The sequence below is a fragment of the Phallusia mammillata genome, chromosome 2 (assembly GCF_965637545.1).
Source record: "Phallusia mammillata chromosome 2, kaPhaMamm4.hap1.1, whole genome shotgun sequence".
Lineage (NCBI taxonomy): Eukaryota > Metazoa > Chordata > Ascidiacea > Phlebobranchia > Ascidiidae > Phallusia > Phallusia mammillata.
The window spans coordinates 5,699,344-5,720,946 of NC_137253.1; the positions used below are offsets into that span (position 1 = coordinate 5,699,344).

A 21,603-nucleotide genomic window follows, 5' to 3' on the forward strand; every position below is an offset into this window, starting at 1 on the left:
AACAAGAATATATGCGCAATGGTACATTTGATGACGGTCTGCAAAACAATCTACACCCTATGACAAAAACTCAGCTCGTCAACATGCTATAACGAGGAACTGTCGTACCCTAAAATTCAAGGACTTTAAATAAGACTGCGGAGCGCTGTGTGCCGGTCACCGTATCTCGGGATTCTTCGTTAAAAGTATCTGACGGTGATTTACGGCTAAGCCGTCTCTAGGCAGTTTGTCTGTGGAGGACTGGCCTCGTCAACTCCAAACAGACCGTGGGATAAAAATAGTAATAATGATAATGAATAAAAATAGTGGCTGCCTTGAAAAGCCAAACGATAGCCCACAATATCGTACCTCATAGGAAATGGAGGATTTCTAAAGCTAATAAAAGACAGTAGATTGCTATTCGACCGTTTCAAACTCACACTTTGCATATTTCTTAAACAGTTAAAGTTAACTGACATGACGCTCTTTTCTATTCAAAAGTTAGCAAGACGCGCAGTGGCGTATTTATAAAAGCTTGCGATAATATACATATCCCAAATATGGGTAGGCGTTACAACTCTACATGTACACTAAAGGTCACATAACACAAGGTTAGGCGTAGCTTTAAAAAGAGATGAATTATAAAACTAAGCACAACATAACTGACTTTCTCCTTCGAAAGGAGGAACTTCCATGCTTTTTGCAGCACAAAACAACACAACCGTAAAATTATGAAAGGCTAACAACGATTATTTCAGAGTTTCAAAAGGCGAACAACAATTATAACGGATTATATAATTCAGAAGGTTAATTGCGTGTTCAAATCACACGAGGGCTCACCACTGTTGCAAATAAACACATGTTTTAGTGTTGATTTGATCACACATTCAGTGTTGATCACACATCGCAATCTGCGCATCATGAACTATAGACAATGTACTTGGATGGATGGAATGGAACAAGAAGATATGGATCACGTGGACTTATAACTGACAATCCGGAAAACATTTTAAGCGAGGGGGGCTTCTGTAGCAATGTGTATTTTATATTTTTGTGTATTTTTATTTTAGCGGCACATCTTACACGTCAAAGCAATTTTGTCTTTCCTTCAAAGTGTAGCGGTCTTAGATGTCCCGTTTTCTAAAACAACACGCCCTAGCACGTACGCAATCGTAAACTGTTTCTTGTAGCCGCCTTCGTTGCACAATAATTATTTCCTTTGTTTCGGAGCGCACCACCTTCGCTCCGAAACAAAGGAAATAATTATTGTGCAACGAAGGCGGCTACAAGAAACAGTTTATGATTGCGTACGTGCTAGGGCGTGTTGTTTTAGAAAACGGGACATCTAAGACCGCTACACTTTAAAGGAAAGACAAAATTGCTTTGACGTGTAAGATGTGCCGCTAAAATAAAAATACACAAAAATATAAAATACACATTGCTACAGAAGCCCCCCTCGCTTAAAATGTTTTCCGGATTGTCAGTTAAAAGTCCACGTGATCCATATCTTCTTGTTCCATTCCATCCATCCAAGTACATTGTCTATAGTTCATGATGCGCACATTGCGATGTGTGATCGACACAGTACCATCCATTTGTGAATGTTCATCAGAAGTGAATTTGCCAGCATCTGTCGTGCATTCGTCAATGACGACCTGGTAGCAGGCAGGCTACTCTTCGAAAACTTGCTTGTTGGCATGGCGACTGCTTCTGGAATTTTCGTATGGTCATCTGGCATAAGCTGCGCATCAATGAAGTTGGATGGTCTTCCGCTTTGTATTTCTTGCATCTTGGCGATCTATTAAAACTTAAAGAGGGCTTAGGTAACCGTGAAAACAATATCACACAAAATACATAATGAAATAGCAAATAACATTTAACTTTGCGGCGCTAACTTTTTAGTCGAATCAAACTGTCATGTCAAATATTGGTAACGGGCCAAACAAGAAGAAATGCGCAATGCTACATTTGATGACGGTCTGCAAAACAATCTACACCCTAAGACAAAACTCAGCTCGTCAACATGCTATAACGAGGAGCTGTCGTACCCTAAAATTCAAGGACTTTAAATAAGACTGCGGAGCGCTGTGTGCCGGTCACCGTGTCTCGGGATTCCTCGTTAAAAGTATCTGACGGTGATTTACGGCTAAGCCGTCTCTAGGCAGTTTGTCTGTGGAGGACTGGCCTTGTCAACTCCAAACAGACCGTGGGATAAAAATAGTAAATAAAGATAATGAATAAAAATAGTGGCTGCCTTGAAAAGTCAAACGATAGCCCACAATATCGTTCCTCATAGGAAATGGAGGATATCTAAAGCTAATAACAAACAAGTAAATTGCTATTCGACCGTATCAAATTCACACTTTACATATTTCTTAAAAAAGCTAAAGTTAACTGACAGGACGCTCTTTTCTATTCAAAAGTTAGCAAGACCCAAAGTGACGTTTTACAGAAAAAAATACAAAACATATCTCAAATAAGTAGGCGTAAGATAAGGGAGCAAAGGTAAAGAGAGAGCTTAAAAGAGGAGATGGGTTAAGTTGTGACTTGGTTGATATTTTCCAGAATAGCTGTGTTCACTTCGAGCGATAGTAAGATATTCCGCATCATACTGGTTCCAAGGTGATGGTGGTTTTGCCTCCAAAAAAGATAGCTTCAATTGAATTGCAAAGTTTCTTCCAACAGATTTCACATAAAGAAAGGATTTTGTTGACTTTAGTGGAGCACACCGAACATAATCTGAGAACCCGTCAAGAAAAGCCTTCTTAAAATGAATTGCTGCGTTGAAGCTGAAATTGCTGTCGAAATTGAATTGATGGCGAAAATAGTCATCAACTACAGTAACCTGAGGTGTACATGGTCTGGTAGATAGATGGTACTGACCTTGATCTGAGTTGTTCGCTGTAACCGGTACAGAATCTGCAGTAGATTTTGCAGGCGCCGAAACAGAAGAAATAGTGCTAGTAGGCAACACTATGAAAGGAAGAGAAGATTGGAAACTAGAAAAGGCTGACTCAAACGCACAAGGATTAAAAACCGAGTTCGTAGTAATCTCTGAGACAGCAAACGAAGTGTCAGGCTTATTACGGTAGCAACTACGCGTCAACGTGGTAAGAAACCGAGCAAACATTATGCTAGCTGACAAAAAGAAATAAAGCTACACAAAAACTAAACACAACACAAACAAACTTATAACAGGCGTACAACGATTAACTCGATACTTGCAAAAAAGGCGAACAACAGTTACAACGAATATATATTTCAGAAGGTTAAATTGCGTGTTCAATCACCTGAGGGGTCAACAGTGTTGCGATTTAAGGTACTGTTGCGAATAAGTTATATCGCAGTGTAACTAGTTTAGCAACTTAGAAGTAAGGAAAGAAAATACGCGATCTGACTACACAAATAAAGAACTCTGAAGACTCCTGACTAATAACAACTAGAGCGTTAAACAAGGTTTATTAAACAACATATATATTAAACTACAACAAACGTAAAGTATAACGTTGGCGATAACTTCGTCTAAAGTGAGTAAGTAAGTGAATGACTCTGTTAGTTCGTTAATTCCTAGATTAGCAAACGCGAATATATAGTGAAATGACAACGCATGTTTGTAGCTCGGAGCGAAGGTGGTGTCGCTCCGAAACAAAGGAAATAATTATTGTGTAACGAAGGCGGCTACAAGAAACAGTTTATGATTGCGTAAGTGCTAGGGCGTGTTGTTTTAGAAAACGGGACATCTAAGACCGCTACACTTTAAAGGAAAGACAAAACTGCCTTGACGTGTCAGATGTGCCGTTAAAATAAAAATACACAAAAATATAAAATACGCATTGCTACAGAAGCCCCCCTCGCTTAAAATGCTTTCCAGATTGTTAGTTATAAGTCCGCCTGTTCCATTTCTTCTTGTTGTTCCATTCCATCCATCCAAGTACATTGTCTATAATTCATGATGCGCAGATTGCGATGTGTGATCAACACAGTACCATCCATTTGTGAATGTTCATCAGAAGTGAATTTGCCAGCATCTGTCGTGCATTCGTCAATGACGACCTGGTAGCAGGCAGGCTACTCTTCGAAAACTGACTCCATATCAGAAGGTTGCGTGTTCATATCACGTCGGGGTCACCACTGTTGCAAATATGTTATATCGCAGTGTAACTAGTTTAGCAACTTAGAAGTTAAGGAAAGAAAATACGCGATCTGACTACACAAATAAAGAACTCTAAACGACAGCTGACTAATGACAACTAGAGCGTTAAACAAGGTTTATTAAACAACATATATATAAAACTACAACAAACGTAAAGTATAACGTTGGCGATAACTTCGTCTAAAGTGAGTAAGCAAGTGAATGACTCCGTTAGTTAGCTAGTTAGTTCCTAGATTAGCAAACGCGAATATATAGTGAAATGACACGCATGTTTGTAGCTCGGAGCGAAGGTGGTGTCGCTCCGAAACAAAGGAAATAATTATTGTGTAACGAAGGCGGCTACAAGAAACAGTTTACGATTGTGTAAGTGCTAGGGCGTGTTGTTTTAGAAAACGGGACATCTAAGACTGCTACACTTTAAAGGAAAGATAAAATTGCTGCACAACGAAGGCGGCTACAAGACACGTTTTCACGATTACTTATAAGTGCTAGGGCGCGTGGTTTTAGGAAACGCAATCAAAGGCCGCTAGACTTAAAAGTAAATACAAAATTGCCTTGACGTGTCAGATGTGCCGCTAAAATAAAAATACACAAAAATATAAAATACACATTGCTACACTGGTTCAGCAAATCTTGCGAGTTCTGTGAAAAACGCAAAGACACCTGAATCGAAACAAAAGTCAAAAGAATCCATCCTGTGCAGCACCAAGTGATTCATTGCCATCCTGAATGCAAACTGTCAATTACATCACAGACCAATTTTTTCTCCTGTACATTTATCCCTAGTGGAACAAAAAAAAATAAAAAAAATGTTCGTATACCTTTTGAGGCAGTCTTAGAAAATTTAATTTAAACGTTTCGTTACGAAAAATACTACAAATGTCTTTTTGCTTAAGAAATACACAAAGGGCATGAACAATCACACCACACTTCACAAAAAGCATACATCACGAGGCCAATTCAGTGTGCAGTTGCTTTGTTGGAAAGCAGAGGAAGCGTCTGCTGAAGTCTTATTTATCTTTCATAAAACGCAGAAACATATCGAGTTTTTCATTTTGCCATCAAGTTAGCTTATTTGTATGCTAATAAAGCACAGTATTTTTAAATTGTTGATCGTTTGTCTGTGGTTTAAACTCTTGTCTTCCTTCCTCAACAAAGAGAAGAATAAACGTTGTAGCATATTTTTTAAGTTTTATTGGTCAGGCCATTGAACACCATTTGTTCTATAACAAGGTGAGCGCTAAATTTTTATATTGTTTTTTTATTTTTTTTATTTTATATTTTTTTCAAAACCTTCCCTTTGCCATTATTTTGACAGCTCGCGTCCCGTGAGCCCAAATATGTATTTCATAAAAACGAAAGTTGATTTCAGGATTTTAGCTAGTTATGCAAAATTGCGCATAAAAGTCATCCGAACACAGCTTGTGACATCACAGACAAGACAAACGCACTACAATTGTGCGCGAACAATTAAATTTTTGATAGTTGTCATTCAATAAAGGCTATATTGTTAAGCAATGGAGGCAGTTGATTCTCAATTCTACTTTGATTTAAACTTATTTAGTGGCACAAACTGACGCCAAATAAGATTATAGAATTACTTTAACCGTTTCGCCGTCCCCCCAAAATTGCCTCACGGACCGCTAAAGGACCGCGGACCCCAATTTGGGAACCGCTGCTATAAAACTTCATTTAAACTCCAAGACAGCATAAGTTTTATAACGAACTCTTTTATTCTGCAAAAAGGGTCGGCAGTGGCGCTCGTGAGTCGAAAACATAGCAGCATGCGAGCACAAGTGTAAAAAAGCGGTTTCTGCAAACATGTTTTAAATTTAAACAAGGCAGCAGGCACAAATTTAGCGGCATTCACGGTTACCAAACTAATAAAGGACCAGAGTCATTTAGCGATCAGTAGAAGGGTCTTTGAATACAGCTTCAAATAAAAATCACTTAACCACACGTATGACCAGAATAATACAGTTTGGTTTAGAAATATCACGTGGATGGAAGTCGGATCCAAAGTCTATCTCTACATAAAACACGAGTTGTCTAGCCCAGTGGTTCCCAACCTTTCTACGCTGTGAGACCGGTAAAAATGTAAACAAAAATCCAAAAAAATGGCATTTAGCGTGCATTATTACGCACAAATGTTAAAACACCAGAATTTTATTGAATTTACCCAGCCAAATATAGACTTACTCGTCTTAACAGTAAAATAACGCCGTAAAAGATTTTGTAAAGTAAAACGATTCATCAATTTTGATATCATTGTTGGTAATCCTTCCTTTTTGATTGATAACATTGTTGTACCATCAAAATATTTTGTTAATTTATCACTTTGGTGTTAAACATCGCAATGACAGTTTAAAGTTGTCAAAATAATGCTACAGGCAAAAAAAACTGTGTCTTTTCAACGAAATCGTATCGGCCTTTAACATTTGTACTTTTCTTCAAGGTCTGTAGAGCATAGGTCGTAAGCAATTCCGGTGTATAAGTCTTGCGTTATGTGAGGTTAATAAAACCTCCGACGAAGGGGATAGTTAAAATTTTTCGATTTTTTTTAAACAATTGGTTTCGCTCTAAATACCAGCAGGAGCCTTTCTTTAGTTTGTCTTGTCATCATGTGCAACGAACTTAATCGGTTTTTGCGGTTTTCTGTCCCCTGCATGACTTTCCTCTCCCCGCAAGAACACAAGATCCCGGGTCCCGAAGAGTGAAGCTCTTGCAGCCTCTCCGTACGACGAATCGTGGACACGGATCTTGTCAATCTCCCATCCGGAAAAATCCTGAGAAAGTAGTTAAAACTAAGAAAAAATACTAAACTCAATAAGACATAGTAAAATCAAATCTGATTTTAACTTACACCAATAACAAACTGCCGAAAAAAGGGAATATGAGATAGTCCATGCGCTGTAATTGTAAATACTTTGTTTAATTCCAAGTGGCAAAACAAAAAGTGGAAGTAGTCATGTACCGACTATTTGGTTTGCCGAATTTATTTTCGCCTAATGGGCCGTTTTTACAGAAATATTTTACGAACATACGCTAAAGGCGTATAACGTGTCTTTTTTGCCTAATATAAGTACCACACAATCTTTTGAAGTACGCCATAACTATAATGATTATAAATATCATTACAGTTATAAGACGTAAAGATTTGTAAAACACCATCGTTTTTTCTTTACATACAAAAGTCAGCAATTAATTGGCGGGCTGGCAGTCATGGCCGTAAAAACCTTGACAAATTACAAAACTAAATGATAATAAAACACACCTATGCTCTTGTGTAACACCACTGTTTGCCTGGTAGCAAAAAGTATGTTTTTTATATCAGAAACTGTGGAATATGCGTTTTGACCGAACCCAATTAAGCCAATTAGATGCATTTCAGTACAGTGCTTTCCAACGGATGCATGCACCATGGTGCATCCCAGGGCGTACGATAGTTTTAAAAAGGATGTACATCTTTTGATGGGGTGTACCAGATGCAATGGTACAACATACCTCCAAACAGGTATCACAAATAAGTACTATATTCTAAAGTTACTAAATTCTTGTTATGACGTCACAATTTTGCATTTTTACTGACAATCGTTGGTAAGTGTTCCTTTTGCAGTTGATCATAGACTTACATCTTTATTCCTGTTAGGGCTACATTAAGTGCACAAGGTTGAAGGTTGACTGCCCTTGTGAAAAGCGTAAAACGTTTAAAAACTTAAACACAAAGTGTGGAAGAAAAAGATATCGATACACTTTAAAAAAAAAAAAACACGAACTCTAAAATTCTAACCAAGAAGCAGAAAGCGGTTATTACCTTGGAAAAACTCCTTTTGATAAGTTGCGGGTGGATATGCAGCATATAGTTGTCGCTCAAATTGTAGTTGGATTTTACAATCAGTTCTTTGTCGGCCCACCCATTTGGTCGCTGCATTGAGGTCTCCTCAATGTGAATTGGAAGATCTTTACGAGTTAATGAGAGGGTTCTAGGCCGAACGCAGCCAAGGTGTGATGGATCTTTCCCGATCTACAAAAAACACATTACGTTTCGTCAGTTTATAAAAGTGTATGTCTACAGCAGTGGTTACTTGCCATTTTTGAATCTTTGTAGCCGTTTAAAAGCTCCTCAAGAAAAGGCGCATTTGGTTCCGCCAAGAAAGCTCCATTGCCTATAATTACATATGTTTGATAGAACCGTAAAAATATGAGTGAGTTGAGTTTATTTCGCTCAGTGAAACAATTGTAGAAACACAATTGCATTAAAACACTTACTTTATTGGAAATACTTGCGCCACGTTAAGACGTTATAAAGCGCAAAAAATGGGGACTCACATCATAGGGTGAGGTTGGCGCGTTAAGACGTCCAGACTCTGGGGATACGTTGGACGCATCCTAAACTCTAACCCCAAATTAGCAACGAGACTGGGGTTCGACAAGAAAAAAACAAACAAAAGAAACTCTGTGGGTAGTTTCAAGCGCCGTGGTGCAAAACACATATCTTAATAATACATAAGAACTCACATCAGACAACTCTGCCTTATGCCTATTTGTGGTGTAAAGAGCACACTAATTTAAAGGTTCAGACAGAGATGCATTTTCGATATACAGTTGATACACTGATGACGTACTCGCTTGCATATTCTAGTTAAAAGTGCAACTACTGCTAAAACATATATTAAAATGCACATACTTAAACTTATCAGCCCATTGTAGCCCATTGTGAAAGGAAATTTGCGGAGAGGATCCAATGATTTGAGAACAATAACGTCTGAATCGAGATAGATTCCTCCTTGTTGATAGAGAATTTGAAACCTTGGTAAAAAGGAGATAACCTTAACTAGTGGAAAATGGCTTATAATTTGAACAACAGACTTTTCATCCCAAATCAAAAGATATATTACTAAAAACTGGAATAAGCTTTAATGACAAAATTGTTATTTATAGGACCAAAGTTGCAGAAAGGGCTAAGTGATTTCAATGATGATCTAACATTGCATTTTGTGCAAATATTTACAGGTAGCAAAAGCTTTGTGCTTGGCTGAACTGAATCAGAACCCAGGTACTCGGTACTTCGGCGCCCGGTCGCAGCATTAACTAAGTCGAGCGTTTGACCCACTGCGAAACCGTGCTACGAATTGATTAAAAGCTTTAATTTAATGGGCCAGTCACAAACGGGTTAGTTAACATCACAATTAAACGCGTAATTTGTCTACTGTTCACATACGGAAGCAGAGCCTCCAAGAACAAGAGTAACTGTTTTTAAAAAATAGTAAGAACACGCGCACTCAAATGTGTTTTCTATTCGTGCTGTTGTTACTTGAAAAAGTTGGTGTCACTTAGCGTTGGCTTGCCTCACATGTTACACAGAAGGCATCTTTATAACTTGAATAAGTTCCTGGGAGCTAAAACAGAGGCATAAAATTAACAAGAAACACCATGTGCATGGGAGCGGTGAGTGACCGTTACAATCCACCGAGCGTGAGCAACCATGAAGAACGATGTCAATTTTTGCCCAACCCTGGTACCAAGTTCAACGCAATGTGTGCTGTCTTCAGTTAATGGCTTCATGTGAACTAACTCTTAGCATGTTTATATTTTAAGCGCTAAAACATCCATTATCGTATTGACATTGTGCAGGAAATAAAATCGTTTTAAATTTTGTTTGTATTAAGTGCGGCGTTTATAAATATGCAGGCTAGGCCTAAACAAGAAAAAATGTTGAGAAACACTGTCTTAAACAAACAGTTTCGTGACCAAAATGTTGCCACTCATTAGTGGCCGATCACTGATCTAGAAGACTGAATCCAATTCAAGTTATCACCTCTTGAATACACTCATTAGACTGTGTCGCTACTGTGTATATTGTTCAATAGAGTACCTTGCCACATCGGTTCTCATAAGTACGCCTCTAAGCCGGTTCCCATAAATATGTGTAGGAGCTTTAAACTTTCGTATTTCGAGACATGGAATTTGATCAATCAACTTCAACCACAAATCCCCTTGTGGACCAGCACCGTCGATGTGAAATGAAACTTTATCTGGATTCTGTTCAATTTTTTTAGATGGTTAATTCCAAACATTAGTTCAAATCCAAATTCAAGTTAATCAGAGTGGTTTGATAAATCGTCTTATGGAATAAATTGTTTATTTAAACTACAAACATCAATGGATCTGGCGACAAATTCTATACAAAAGTTGTTATTTACCTTTTCTACATTTTTAAAATTGAGTTTTGTGTAAATAAATTACAATTTTAACATTTTCTACTAGTGTATAGATAGTATTTTGAAAATTTTATCTACCCCGTATTCCCTCTACCAATTGTTTCGAAAAAAAATCAATTAGAAACAAAACGAAGTCCAAAGAAAATAAATAACAGCTTACGTGGTTTGTTGCAACTGAAAGAATTGAAATATAGTGATACATCTTCAACATTCCATTTCCAATCCAGATGTAGTGGACTATGTTAGGAACGAGACCTGTAACATCAATAAAAAGTGTTTCCAAACATGTAAAAAAATTTAAATAAGGCAAACTTAAATTATTATCGTATTATCATCACAATAAAATGCCTCTTAGCCAGGACATATGTAAGGCGCGAATTTTTCGCTCATCGCGTGTAGGAAGATGACGACGGTGTCTTCCAGGCTTTGTCGGGCAGTAAAATAAAATAAGCGCCCAATTTGCGAGTAACCCGAGTCGTGTCAACCGGCCAAGCAATATAGACACGATCGCAAGTCGTTGACTAAACTGTTTTTTTACCTTCAGTGTTGTTTCGGCAGGCTGGTTTTAGGAAAGGCAGTTGATCACAAATAATGTAACTGTCAGCGTTGGTTGGTTTTACGCAGTTCGGTGGCTTCAATTTCTCATTGTTTACAACTTCTGTTTGTGCTCTCGGTTGATTTCCTTTATAGCTAGTCTACAGAAACACATTTTCTTAAAAGAAAAGTTAACATGCTGGAACAAAGTTTCACCCAAATTGTTTACTACTCGCAAAAACGAATAACAGACAAACCCAAACTTCAAAAACGAAGATTTTTATGTTTGTCCAACCTTATGTTTCCAAAAATTCTAACGTTTTTTGCATTTACCAACTTACCGTTAATGCTGCAAAAACATGCTCAAACCGAGTCCTTTCAAAATCAGTTACATAAAAAGCAAACCAACCCAGAAAAACGCATAATAGAAAAAAACTTATTTTAATACGATTCATCTTGTTTCATTTCAACTGAGGTCTGTTGAAATACAATGCAGCCCAATTTCGGCACATTTAATTGTTTGTTTAAACCAGTGTTTTTCTATTTAGGTTTACACAATTTATAAACGTCCTCCTTAAAACAAACAAATTAAAACGATTTATTTCACGTACAATGCCAATGCAATAATTGTTGTTTCAGCGCTAAAAACATAAAAATTCTAAGAGTTAGATCAACATAATAATTGATACCATTAACTGCAGACAGTGCACATTGCTTTCAACTTGGTACCAGGGATGGGCAAAAACTGCCATTATTCTGCTTGGTTGCTCACGCTCGGTGGATTGCAACGGACGCACCGCTCCCATTCACATGGTGTTTCTTGTTAATTTTATGCCTCTTTTTTAGCTCCCAGGACCGTATTCAAGTTGTAAAGGTGCATTCTGTGTAACATGTGAAGCAAGCCAACGCTAGGTGACACCAACTTTTTTAAGTAACAACAGTACGAATAAAAAACACATTTGAGTGCGCGTGTTCAATACTTGGAGTTATTGAAATCAGTTACTCTTGTTCTTGGAGGCCCTGCTTCCGTATGTAAGCAGTGAACAAATTACACGTTTAATTGTGATTTAACAAACCGGTTTGTGACTTGCCCATTAAATTAAAGCTTATAGTCAATTCGTAGTAGGGTTTTCGCAGTCGGTCTAACGCTCGGCTTAGTTAATGCAACCGAGCGCTGAAGTACCGAGTACCCGGGTTCTGACTCTGTTCGGACAAGCACAAAACTATTGCTACCTGTCAATTTTGCTCTTAAAGCGCAGACAAGCCCCATCATATAAGGCATTTTTATTTGCACAAAATGCATTGTTACATCACCATTGAAATCACATAGCAAAACAAACTACCAACACAGTAAATATTAATCGAATTTACTTTTACCGGTCGCTGGATGACAAAATTGCTCCCCCTTTTCCCAGCGAATCAAATGGCTAAATTATGGCCAAAAATTAGACGCAAAGTTTGGTTGCCACAGCCCCTCTGCGTTTTTTTTGCTCAGCAGAACTTTATAGTCATGGTGTGTTGGTGGGTTTCGGAATTTTGGGTAAACAGACTTGCTAACTACGAGGGAAAATAATATTTAAAACAAAACTTTATAAAAGCATCAAGCCAAACAAACTGTGACTTATCATAAACATTTGATGCGTGTAGAAAAACAAAGCGAATGGACTTGAATTAGAACAACAATTCAATTGAGCCCTTTATGATAAAAATGCGTTTTGGTTTCAAGTAATATTTTAACCCAAAGATGGAAGATATGCCAAAATGTAGTAGATCGGAGTCAACGTAAAAGCTTGGTAATCTGCCATGTTATTTGCTCTAATGTGGGATAAAAAACATGTGCGGTTTCAAAAACTGAAGACACTGCAAGCCATATTTGGTCAATAATTGATCGTTGTGGTTAGGTTTTGCCACGGTCTGGTGATGCCTTTCCTGTTCAGCAGAGCGAGTCTGCTTGAAACGCCTACACAGATAGATATCAATAAAAATTCGATCCTGTGCGCTACCCAGTGTTAAACGTACAATCCTGTAATATGCAGTTTACAAATCACGTAGTGCCGTGGATTACGATACTATGCGTTCTACAATACATTGAAATTAAACGGATTTGTTTATTCATCGTTAGCCTTCTTGATACAAAAACCGTAACAAACCGAGACACGAATTGTCACATCTAGTCGCAAATATTAAAAAACAATTTGCTTTGCATGAAAACAATAAGAAAATTAAAAAAAACTGCAAGAAGTGGAAAGATTGGTTTACTGGTCAAGGGGCGATACTCTACACCAGGGCTACTCAAATGGCGGACCACGGTCCATATCCGGATCTTTGAGGCGTCGGATGTTCACCGTGACGATTTTTTGATTACTGATAGATAGGCTATGTTTTGTGTGTTAATCATAGTTTTTAGTTTTCAAACTGGGTTTCGCATAGATTGATTGGGGGCCTGCTAGGAGCCTAAAGTCTTTCCAAATCTTATGTAAGGTCAGATTGTCCAACTGTGACAAAAAAATGTTTCACCATACCAATAACAAAGCAGCGATTGTTTGCACGCAATTGTATCTGTGTTGTAATGAACTAAATTTTAAATCATTTCTTCAGGAAGATATCCTACAAAAACAGATAAAATGTATTCTGTACATCGTTGCGCCAATATCTCTTGCAAGGCGTAAATTCATGTTTAGTGCGTAATTCAAGCTTTTGTTTTGATAACATACACATTCAGCTTGAACAACTATGTTTACCGTCGACCACAATTTTCCCATTAGCTACGAAACTTGGCTAAAACATGTTACATTTGCACTACTGACAGAAGTACATTTATGCATTTATGCTGTTCTTTGCCTGTTCATTTCACGGTTTGTTATTAACAGCCTTTCCTGACAGCTTGATTGGGATTATGTTTCTCATTTTGTCTTGGAAAGCATTGAGAGGTGGATTCGATTGATACGTTTTAAAACCTTTAGACTTTTTGCCTCGATGTAATATTGGCTCACATTAACATTGGCTTGTTTACCCAGACACAATGAATGCTTTTGTGTATTGTAAAGTATCCCTATCAGTTACAACTGTTTCTATTAAGCCAGTAGGGATTTTGTGGCTGACGGATAGAAAACACCACAGGTGCTATTTTATAAGCAATAAGGGATTTTGTGGCTGACGGTTGGAAAACACCACAGGTGCTATTTACTCGACTGCCTTGGTGGCAGTTGCTTACAAAAGATGCTTTTCTGTTGGCTGTCTGGTTGCTACAGAAACTGTATTGGTCGGAAAAGTCGTTTTTGTATTAAAGGCAATAATTGTGTATTCCAAGTCAATTTGTAACTTAGTACACAATCCTCAAAATCCAATACAGTTTGTTAGCATAAACTTTCACATTATGTTTCATAATGTTCAAACATAAATTTAAAAGCACTTTGAAAAAAATTTTAGTCCTCACAATCAGGGAGTCGAACCGCTTGTTATACGGGTTCAGGTTCGGTTCCGGTTCACTTAGTTTTGTTTTTAAGGGTTCGGTTCGGTTCGGTTCGGTTCAGGTTTTTAAAAATGTGTATTTTCGGTTTTGGTTTTTGTTCCGGTTTGGGCAAATTATCCGATCCGAACCGGTTTGCGGTTCTTAAACAGGTTCAAATTTTCATTCGTTTTAATTTAATTCTATACCCATCATCTACGTGGCCTTGTCAAACTCCAAAAGATTTTTGACCATGTACTGTTATTTTTGACACGCCCTATAATCACAAAATATAAAACAGGCTGCATTTTTTGCCGGCTCAGTTCCGGTTCGGTTCCAACGCCAAAAAAACATATGAGGTTCAACTCCGGTTCGCTTTTTTGTAAAATCGTAATTAGCGGTTTGGGTTCGGTTCGGGTTTAATGAAATTAACCGCTCAAACCAGTTCGCGGGTTCGGGTTCAGTTCCGGTTCGACTCCCTGCTCACAATATCATTTAACAATTAAAATCTACCAAATTACGAATTGTTCGTGAAGTTGACATTTTGGCCCCAAATTCGTAAAAAAAACCATCAATAAAATATACATCACAATAAAATTAAGCTGGTGTGCATAAAAGAAGCTTAAAAAGTTGTTTACAAAGATATACACGAATGGCAACCTAAAAGATTTGCCGATTTAAGTTAATGGGAGGTATCTTTTCAGTGGAACTCCCAATCACGCCTTATGGTTTCGAATGATGTAGTAACTACTTTCTTGAAAAACAACGTCTAAGCCAGGGGTGGGGAACCTGCGGCCTAAAGGCCACATGCGGCCTATTGGGGCACAAAGTGCGGCCTTCCAAGTCAAAATACATTTTTAGGATGTTGGGACTCTGACTGCAACAGGCGCAGAAAAACTAGAGCCAATAGTCCCATAGTGCTACACGCAGCGATTTCCGTAGGACTACCGAAAGGCCAAGGTTCTACAATCTTAATTGAGTTGCAAAAGAACAATTGTTTGCGCATAATCGAATGTCTTAAACTCGTCTGTGATGTCACAAGGTGTTCTTAGATCATTGATATTTGTAAACAAGCGAGTTTCTAGTATAAATAAATCCATAATGTTGTAGTGAAGGTGAAAATGCAGTCAGGAATTTTATTTAGCTTCGACAGTAAGTCCTACAACACTACGAGGGAATAACAAAACGACCATTCTGCAAGTCAAAAGGTTAAACAGCACTGTCAATGGCCTGGGAAATAGTCTATGCGGCCTAACGAGTGTCGATAAACTGTTTGGTGGCCTTTATATACAAAAAGGTTCCCCACCCCTGGTCTAAGCCATCGACGGTTGGAGTGCGCTAAAAATCGATACTGTTCCCGATATAGTGAGCGAAGTCAAAATGTGTCGTTATTAATTTATATTGTTTTCTATTGTCCACGTAAAACAACACAGAATTGTACAAAGCGCGATACCAATAACGTAGAATCTTGAAATCGTTTAAACTTCCTAGTTTATAAGGTCAATGTATAATAACAAATATAGAGCGCAACATAAAAAAGTATACCGGACGAAAAAGTGGCAGGAATGGTAACTCTCTTGCGTGTAATTAAATGGCTGGATTTTTTGCGGTCTTCACACATGGATGGCTCATACGTTTACTACACTCGACCAGCCTTACTTTTTGCAGGCCTTGGTCACATAGCACTTTTTAATACGAAATCTTTAAATAGTTGCTGTGCGTTTAGGCTTCATCGACAAATTGTGCCATACACCGTTTTGTTCCGGCTATTTCCGCCTTAAGCCCGGTTTACACCAAGCGCGAACGCGAACGGCTCTTTTTTTCCTCACGCAAATGAGGCGAAAATCGAGGTTTACACCAGGCGCGAACGTTGCGAACAAAGCAGTTTCGTCCGCTCATCCGGCAGTGGTGCACTGCCAATATAGGATAAGACTTGCAATTAATATCATGGAATTGTGTTTTGTTTGTTGCATGTGAAGGGTTAATCGAACAATAGTACACAATACAAAGCCTATGGCCATCAAAGATGTGGTTTTGCAACTGATAATAGTAAAATTGCTCCTAAACCAAAGTCGTTGTTTATGTAATGCAAAACTAGCCTACTCTACCCTGTGCAGCTAATTTAAGAAATTGTTCTCCAAAGTATTCGTGTGTCTTCTTTATCTTGATTGTTTGCACTCTAAAACTTAAACATGTACCATTTTGGGGGAATAAAATACAACAAAGTTAATATCTATTTAAGTTTCCAAAAACAATGTTATTTCCTACTTAATCTACCTGGTGGGTCTGTAGGCCTACATTGGAAAACTTGGTTCCAGACATATTAATTGTGATACCACTGCACCTATTCTGTCACCATTTGAAAATAGTATATTGATCATGTGCTTTGTGATATGACAGCGCCATTTATGACTGTCCAGCACTTTTGTGAGTGATATATTTTTACAATTTGCATCAATTGACATTGTGTAATAAAGTTGCAGTGGCTAAACTTCCATATGACAACAAAGTAACCGACATAAATGACCAAGACTGATCATTCCTACATATTCTGGGCAAAATTCTCGCGCGAAGCGCCGTTTCTGTTGCTCACGGAGCAACCCAGACGCGAAGCGCGCAAACGAGAGAAGCGCGAAGTGGGACTTCCCCACGCGTTGCTTAAACAGAGAAAGAAATTTCGCGTTGCTCACTTCGCACGCGCTTGCTGTAAACCGGCCTTTAACGATTGTGTCGCTATATTTTTTTGTACAACAACACTTAGTTGATCTGTACAAGAACAGATAAACGAGAAAACTAACTGTATCCAATATTACTAATAAAAACCCTAATTTTTCTTGTACATATACCACATGATGATACTATATTACAAAACAGTCAAGAAAAAAATTACGCAGTCTTTTACTGGGAAAGTCCCCTTTCTCTGTAAAGTCCCTATTTTGATACCACACCAGAATAGATAACACATATCATTCAGGTGTAATACTTATCACAACATATCGTTAACAATAACAACGTTGTGCAGTAAGCAATGTATCATGTAAGTGACGAAAGCTTATTTCAATTGGTTAATTACAATTTTAAGTTCGGGTTTTCGTAAGTACTTTTAATGCATATGTGAAAGGTTTCAAGTGTACAAAAAACTCGGGGAAGAAAAACAAGAAACTCAGTTTTAACTACCTGGCTTCATTTTGTGTGATTACAAATGGCTTAAAAGAATACACATCGGTTTCATAATACCATTCAGCTTTCAACTGGAAAATCAAAAGACCCAAGAATGCCTACAAAAAGATGCTACATGCTTGTGAAGATCATTTTCTTGTGCTTTAGTAATACCTTTTAGCATTCCTAGGAGACAATCGGCAAAGCTTGTGAGACGTCAAAAATTGTGTCTTCACTGTAACTGACAACAGTCTCATGAAAAAAAGTCCCTTGCTGTGGAAATACCAGGTGGTTTCCCTGGGGTCGTGCTTGTGCAAAAGAGACATTTGGCAAAGTGTGGGTGGCATCGTAGACTTTCAAGGGAACATAAAATCTCCATTTGTGAAGAAATTCCCTGGTATGGTATACTCGGTGGTTCCCCAGGTGACATTTTTTGGGATGCTTACAGTACGTTTGTGCAACGATTTAGCATTATGGTTAATCAGTGTTCAGAGAACAACTTAGTCAGATCAACAGTATCCAGAGTGCGTGGAACTAAGAAACTTTTAATAAACCAAACCATCTTTTTTGGTTGCTACATTGGCTAGTTCAACCTACAGTTTTACAAATCTGAAATATGTTCCAATCAGGACGCACTGTATTTTTCTTGATGGTCATTGGTGTCCTTTATAAACTCGGTAAAGTTTTAGAGGTTTTTACTAGAATTACTTAAATACTTTAAAATTGAGTTTCTTAGTGGTGTCTTTATGTTTTAAAATCCTACTGTGCTTTTGAAGAAAGCAGAATGTATTTAAATAAAACTTTTTTTCAGTTGCAGCAAATACTGAAGTTTTAACCATTCAAGTTTCTCCCTCCCCCAAACAAGCTATTGGAGCAGATGTCCATATTACACTTATTATTAGATTTAGATCTATCACATCTGTCTCTTTTACTCTTGATGAGGTATGATATGTTGATCTGTTGGTTATTTTTTTTTCTTTGTGCGTCAGTGTTATAAATTTTATACCTAGTGTATGGGAGGGCTTGTTAAATTTTTCATCAGCACCATGACAACGGAATAGAACAACCAGCATGCACTGGATACTTGTCACTATTATATGACTGTTTTAAACCATACAAATGCATTTAAGTTTTGCTTCTATCATAAAAAACTAAAATATTTAATTTCTTCTAACAACATGCAGATATGTTTGGTAGTTATTAATAATTGTTTAACTGTCATTAGTGATTAATGATATGTTTGTTGTGCTTTCAGAAACCTGTTGGACAAATACAATCTCAATCACCAGTGGTTTGTTCTAAAAATATAGAGTAAGCTCTTTATTTATTGGTTACATGTCTGTTTTTTTTCATTTATTTTGCATTATGGCTCCAGGGTATTCAAACTCCATCAACTGTAAACACATTTCAAAGAAATCAACTAAACTCAACATGTCTCAACATTTAGGTTTAAATCTTTATGCTTTACGACATATGTAATTAAATAAAACACACATGCCCAGAAGTTTAATAACTTGTTATAATAGTTATGATTAGTATGACAAAGTTACAGTGTGACAAAAAAATAAAATGACTTTTGGGGCACATCCATACATATCCAAATGTCTGAAAAAAGGTAAATTACATGATTTATAGGTGTTCAACAGCAGGTCTCTATTCTCAACTGATTGAATCGACTACAATTTTGAAAAATCTAACATCAAGTAATCTTTTGTTCCAAGTACTTGATGATGCTGAAAATGACATAGGAAATGTAACTTTGCTGCCATCATGTAAGTTAATAAAACAGTCAGATTTTTTGACTGCTTTATGTTAAAATTTTATGTTTAGTAATAACTTTCTGCATAGTTCGAATTCATTTTTCAATAATACAATTATTTTAAATTAACATTAATTATTTTTTACAGTTTGTGCCAACTTGACACAACCTGGTATTGAGCAAAATGTACCACAAAACCTAGGTTTTCTTAGTATTCATAAATTCACATGTTTATCGGGTTACGTTTCGGCTGAAAGCACTGCCATATGCCTGGAAGATGGAACATGGAGTGATGTACTTCAGTGTGTGAAAGGTATGTAATAACCTGCTTTAACATTTAACAATTAAATGTTATGACAGTGAAATATTAATCAAAATTCGACAATGACAACATTTAGCATTTAGTTTACAATACAAAAGTGAGTAAAATCAACGTTTGTTGAACAGAAAACTGCAATCGAAGCAGGATTCCTGTGGATGATTCACTTAATAATACACTTTTTGGAATTACACCAGTTGGAGAATCTATTGGTGTACCATGTAGAAATGGATACAGCGGCATTATTAAAGCACACTGTGATGGCCCTGACCGATGGACCACATCTGGGGTGATATGTTTACGTAAGATATTTGTTATTTTTGTTAAATACAGACTTTTAGGGTACAGCCTAATTATGCCTTTCCTTCGCAGCAACCGGCGCATGGGCAGGAATCGCCATCGTTTGCTGTGTAGTTTTTATTGGTTTGGTGAGTGCCGCTATTTATTATTGGCCTAAACGACATGCCAAGAGCGAAGATAAGGACAACACACAATGACGTAATCGTTGTGTTTTTGAACAATACGAGATTGCAACATGTTGAATCGTTTGTTTTGTTCCGCACATTGCTTTCTTCTTTTGATGTCTCACGTTTCTCGCGTCGCGCAAAGCTAATTTCCCCATCCCGAAACTTGTGTTTCGCCTCTCGCGTTTGCCGGTTTGTTGTTCTGAAGCAGGGTTGCACAACCTGCAGCCTTACGACTGAGACAAACTTATGTGGTGGTGAACATGTACACTAAAATGTATGTACCAGCGGCTGTAACGTAAATAAAACTCTTTTGCTAAATATTTGGATTTCAAAACTGCTCTCTAATAGATTTTGTTGGACTGAAAATTATCAGCCTGATAGCCAAATGCGATAGACTTTTTGAAGGCCAACTGTGTGCAAACAATGCAAAAAAAGCAGGCACCACAAGCGTCACAATATATATGGTGATGCCATAAACAGTTAACATCGATCGCCGGACTGTTAAGCTCAATCTTTGGATCAAGTTTTAACCATAATACATAGTTGTACTTCTTGTAAAACAAGGTTCTAAAAAAAAAACTAAGGAACACTTACTAAAAAAAGCACAAGATTTTTTCTAAGTTTACCATTAAATCTTCATAGACAATAAAATGAAAAGTAGAACTCTTTAAACTTCTTTCGGTTACAATTGTTCCACAGATCGGCAATTTGCTCTGCATACGATATTTCCATTTACATTTGAGGTACACAAAAGTCATCCAGCTAAGTTTGTTACGATGCAATGTACAATATAACGCTATAGCGCGGGCTTATTTCTGCGTTTACAGTTTAAAAAAAAATCTTTTAACACACAATTATTCCCTACAAGTTACGGTACGAGCATAAAAACAAAGTCGCACAATCAAACGTTTTTGTAGCGCGTGCTATACGATTTATCTTCTGTGCACAAAGTATTTGTCACTTTTGTTTTAATCAAATTATTTTATTACTTTAAACACACTTACACAATAATGTCAAGTTGCATACACTGACATGGATATCAACTGGTTAAATCATGTTGGAAGGCTTGTACAACGTTATTCTTTGCAACAGACGATTAATGAAATGAAGTGTGCTACGTCTAAGTGACGCGCTGGAGGCTTTCAGTACGCTTCAGTTGCTATCAGAGAGACGATGTTATTGTGTTGCGTTGGTGGCTTTCTACCGAAACAACATTAGTCAAAAAAAATTTTTTTTTACTAAAGGTATTGGGTCATCAAATGACAAACGTAAACAAAGTAAACTTTGTGAATACAAATCCCAGAGTCGAACATAATTTTTTTACCATCAACTTAGTATTGTGTAACTGACAATTTAAAACCGAGAAATCACAAAAGTATCTAGTAGTTTCACATTTTAGTCCTAAATCAAAACAGAGTTTAAATATAAGTTGAAGTTTGTATGCAAAGATACAGCTCGACATAGTATATGTGCACAGATAAACGTTTAAAGCGAGTCGGTAATAAATAAAGAACGCTTTTGACCGAAAATGAGCAAAGTTTACTATTTTACAGAGGAACTTCCC

At 37.3% G+C, this 21,603-nt stretch overlaps 2 protein-coding genes across 2 annotated transcripts; one reads left to right on the forward strand and one right to left on the reverse strand.

The window, feature by feature from the left end:
• Positions 1 to 6,735: 6,735 nt before the first annotated feature.
• On the reverse strand, positions 6,736 to 11,639 carry LOC145212842 (uncharacterized). Its single transcript, XM_080081103.1, has 8 exons — positions 11,577 to 11,639; positions 10,892 to 11,048; positions 10,514 to 10,608; positions 10,008 to 10,174; positions 8,820 to 8,941; positions 8,222 to 8,298; positions 7,947 to 8,156; positions 6,736 to 6,918 (listed from the first exon to the last, which is right to left on the reverse strand). Exons 1-8 carry the CDS (start codon positions 11,637 to 11,639, stop codon positions 6,736 to 6,738), a joined length of 1,074 nt encoding a protein of 357 aa, XP_079937229.1.
• Positions 11,640 to 17,739: 6,100 nt separating this feature from the next.
• LOC145212843 (uncharacterized) lies at positions 17,740 to 20,357 on the forward strand (the record flags this gene model as incomplete). Its single annotated transcript, XM_080081104.1, has 7 exons — positions 17,740 to 17,917; positions 18,306 to 18,436; positions 18,750 to 18,805; positions 19,130 to 19,266; positions 19,402 to 19,566; positions 19,701 to 19,874; positions 19,945 to 20,357. Coding segments are annotated over 7 exons (966 nt in total), but the record flags the coding sequence as incomplete, so codon positions are not given.
• Positions 20,358 to 21,603: the final 1,246 nt, after the last annotated feature.

Coding starts and splice junctions, on each gene's coding strand:
- LOC145212842 (XM_080081103.1), bottom strand. CDS start 11,639: ATGGCAGTTTTTGCCCATCCCTGGTACCAAGTTGAAAGCAATGTGCAC. Junction 8,299..8,819: donor CAATGGGCTGATAAGTTTAA/GTATGTGCATTT, acceptor ATGTAATTATAG/GCAATGGAGCTTTCTTGGCG. Junction 8,157..8,221: donor GCTACAAAGATTCAAAAATG/GCAAGTAACCAC, acceptor TGTTTTTTGTAG/ATCGGGAAAGATCCATCACA.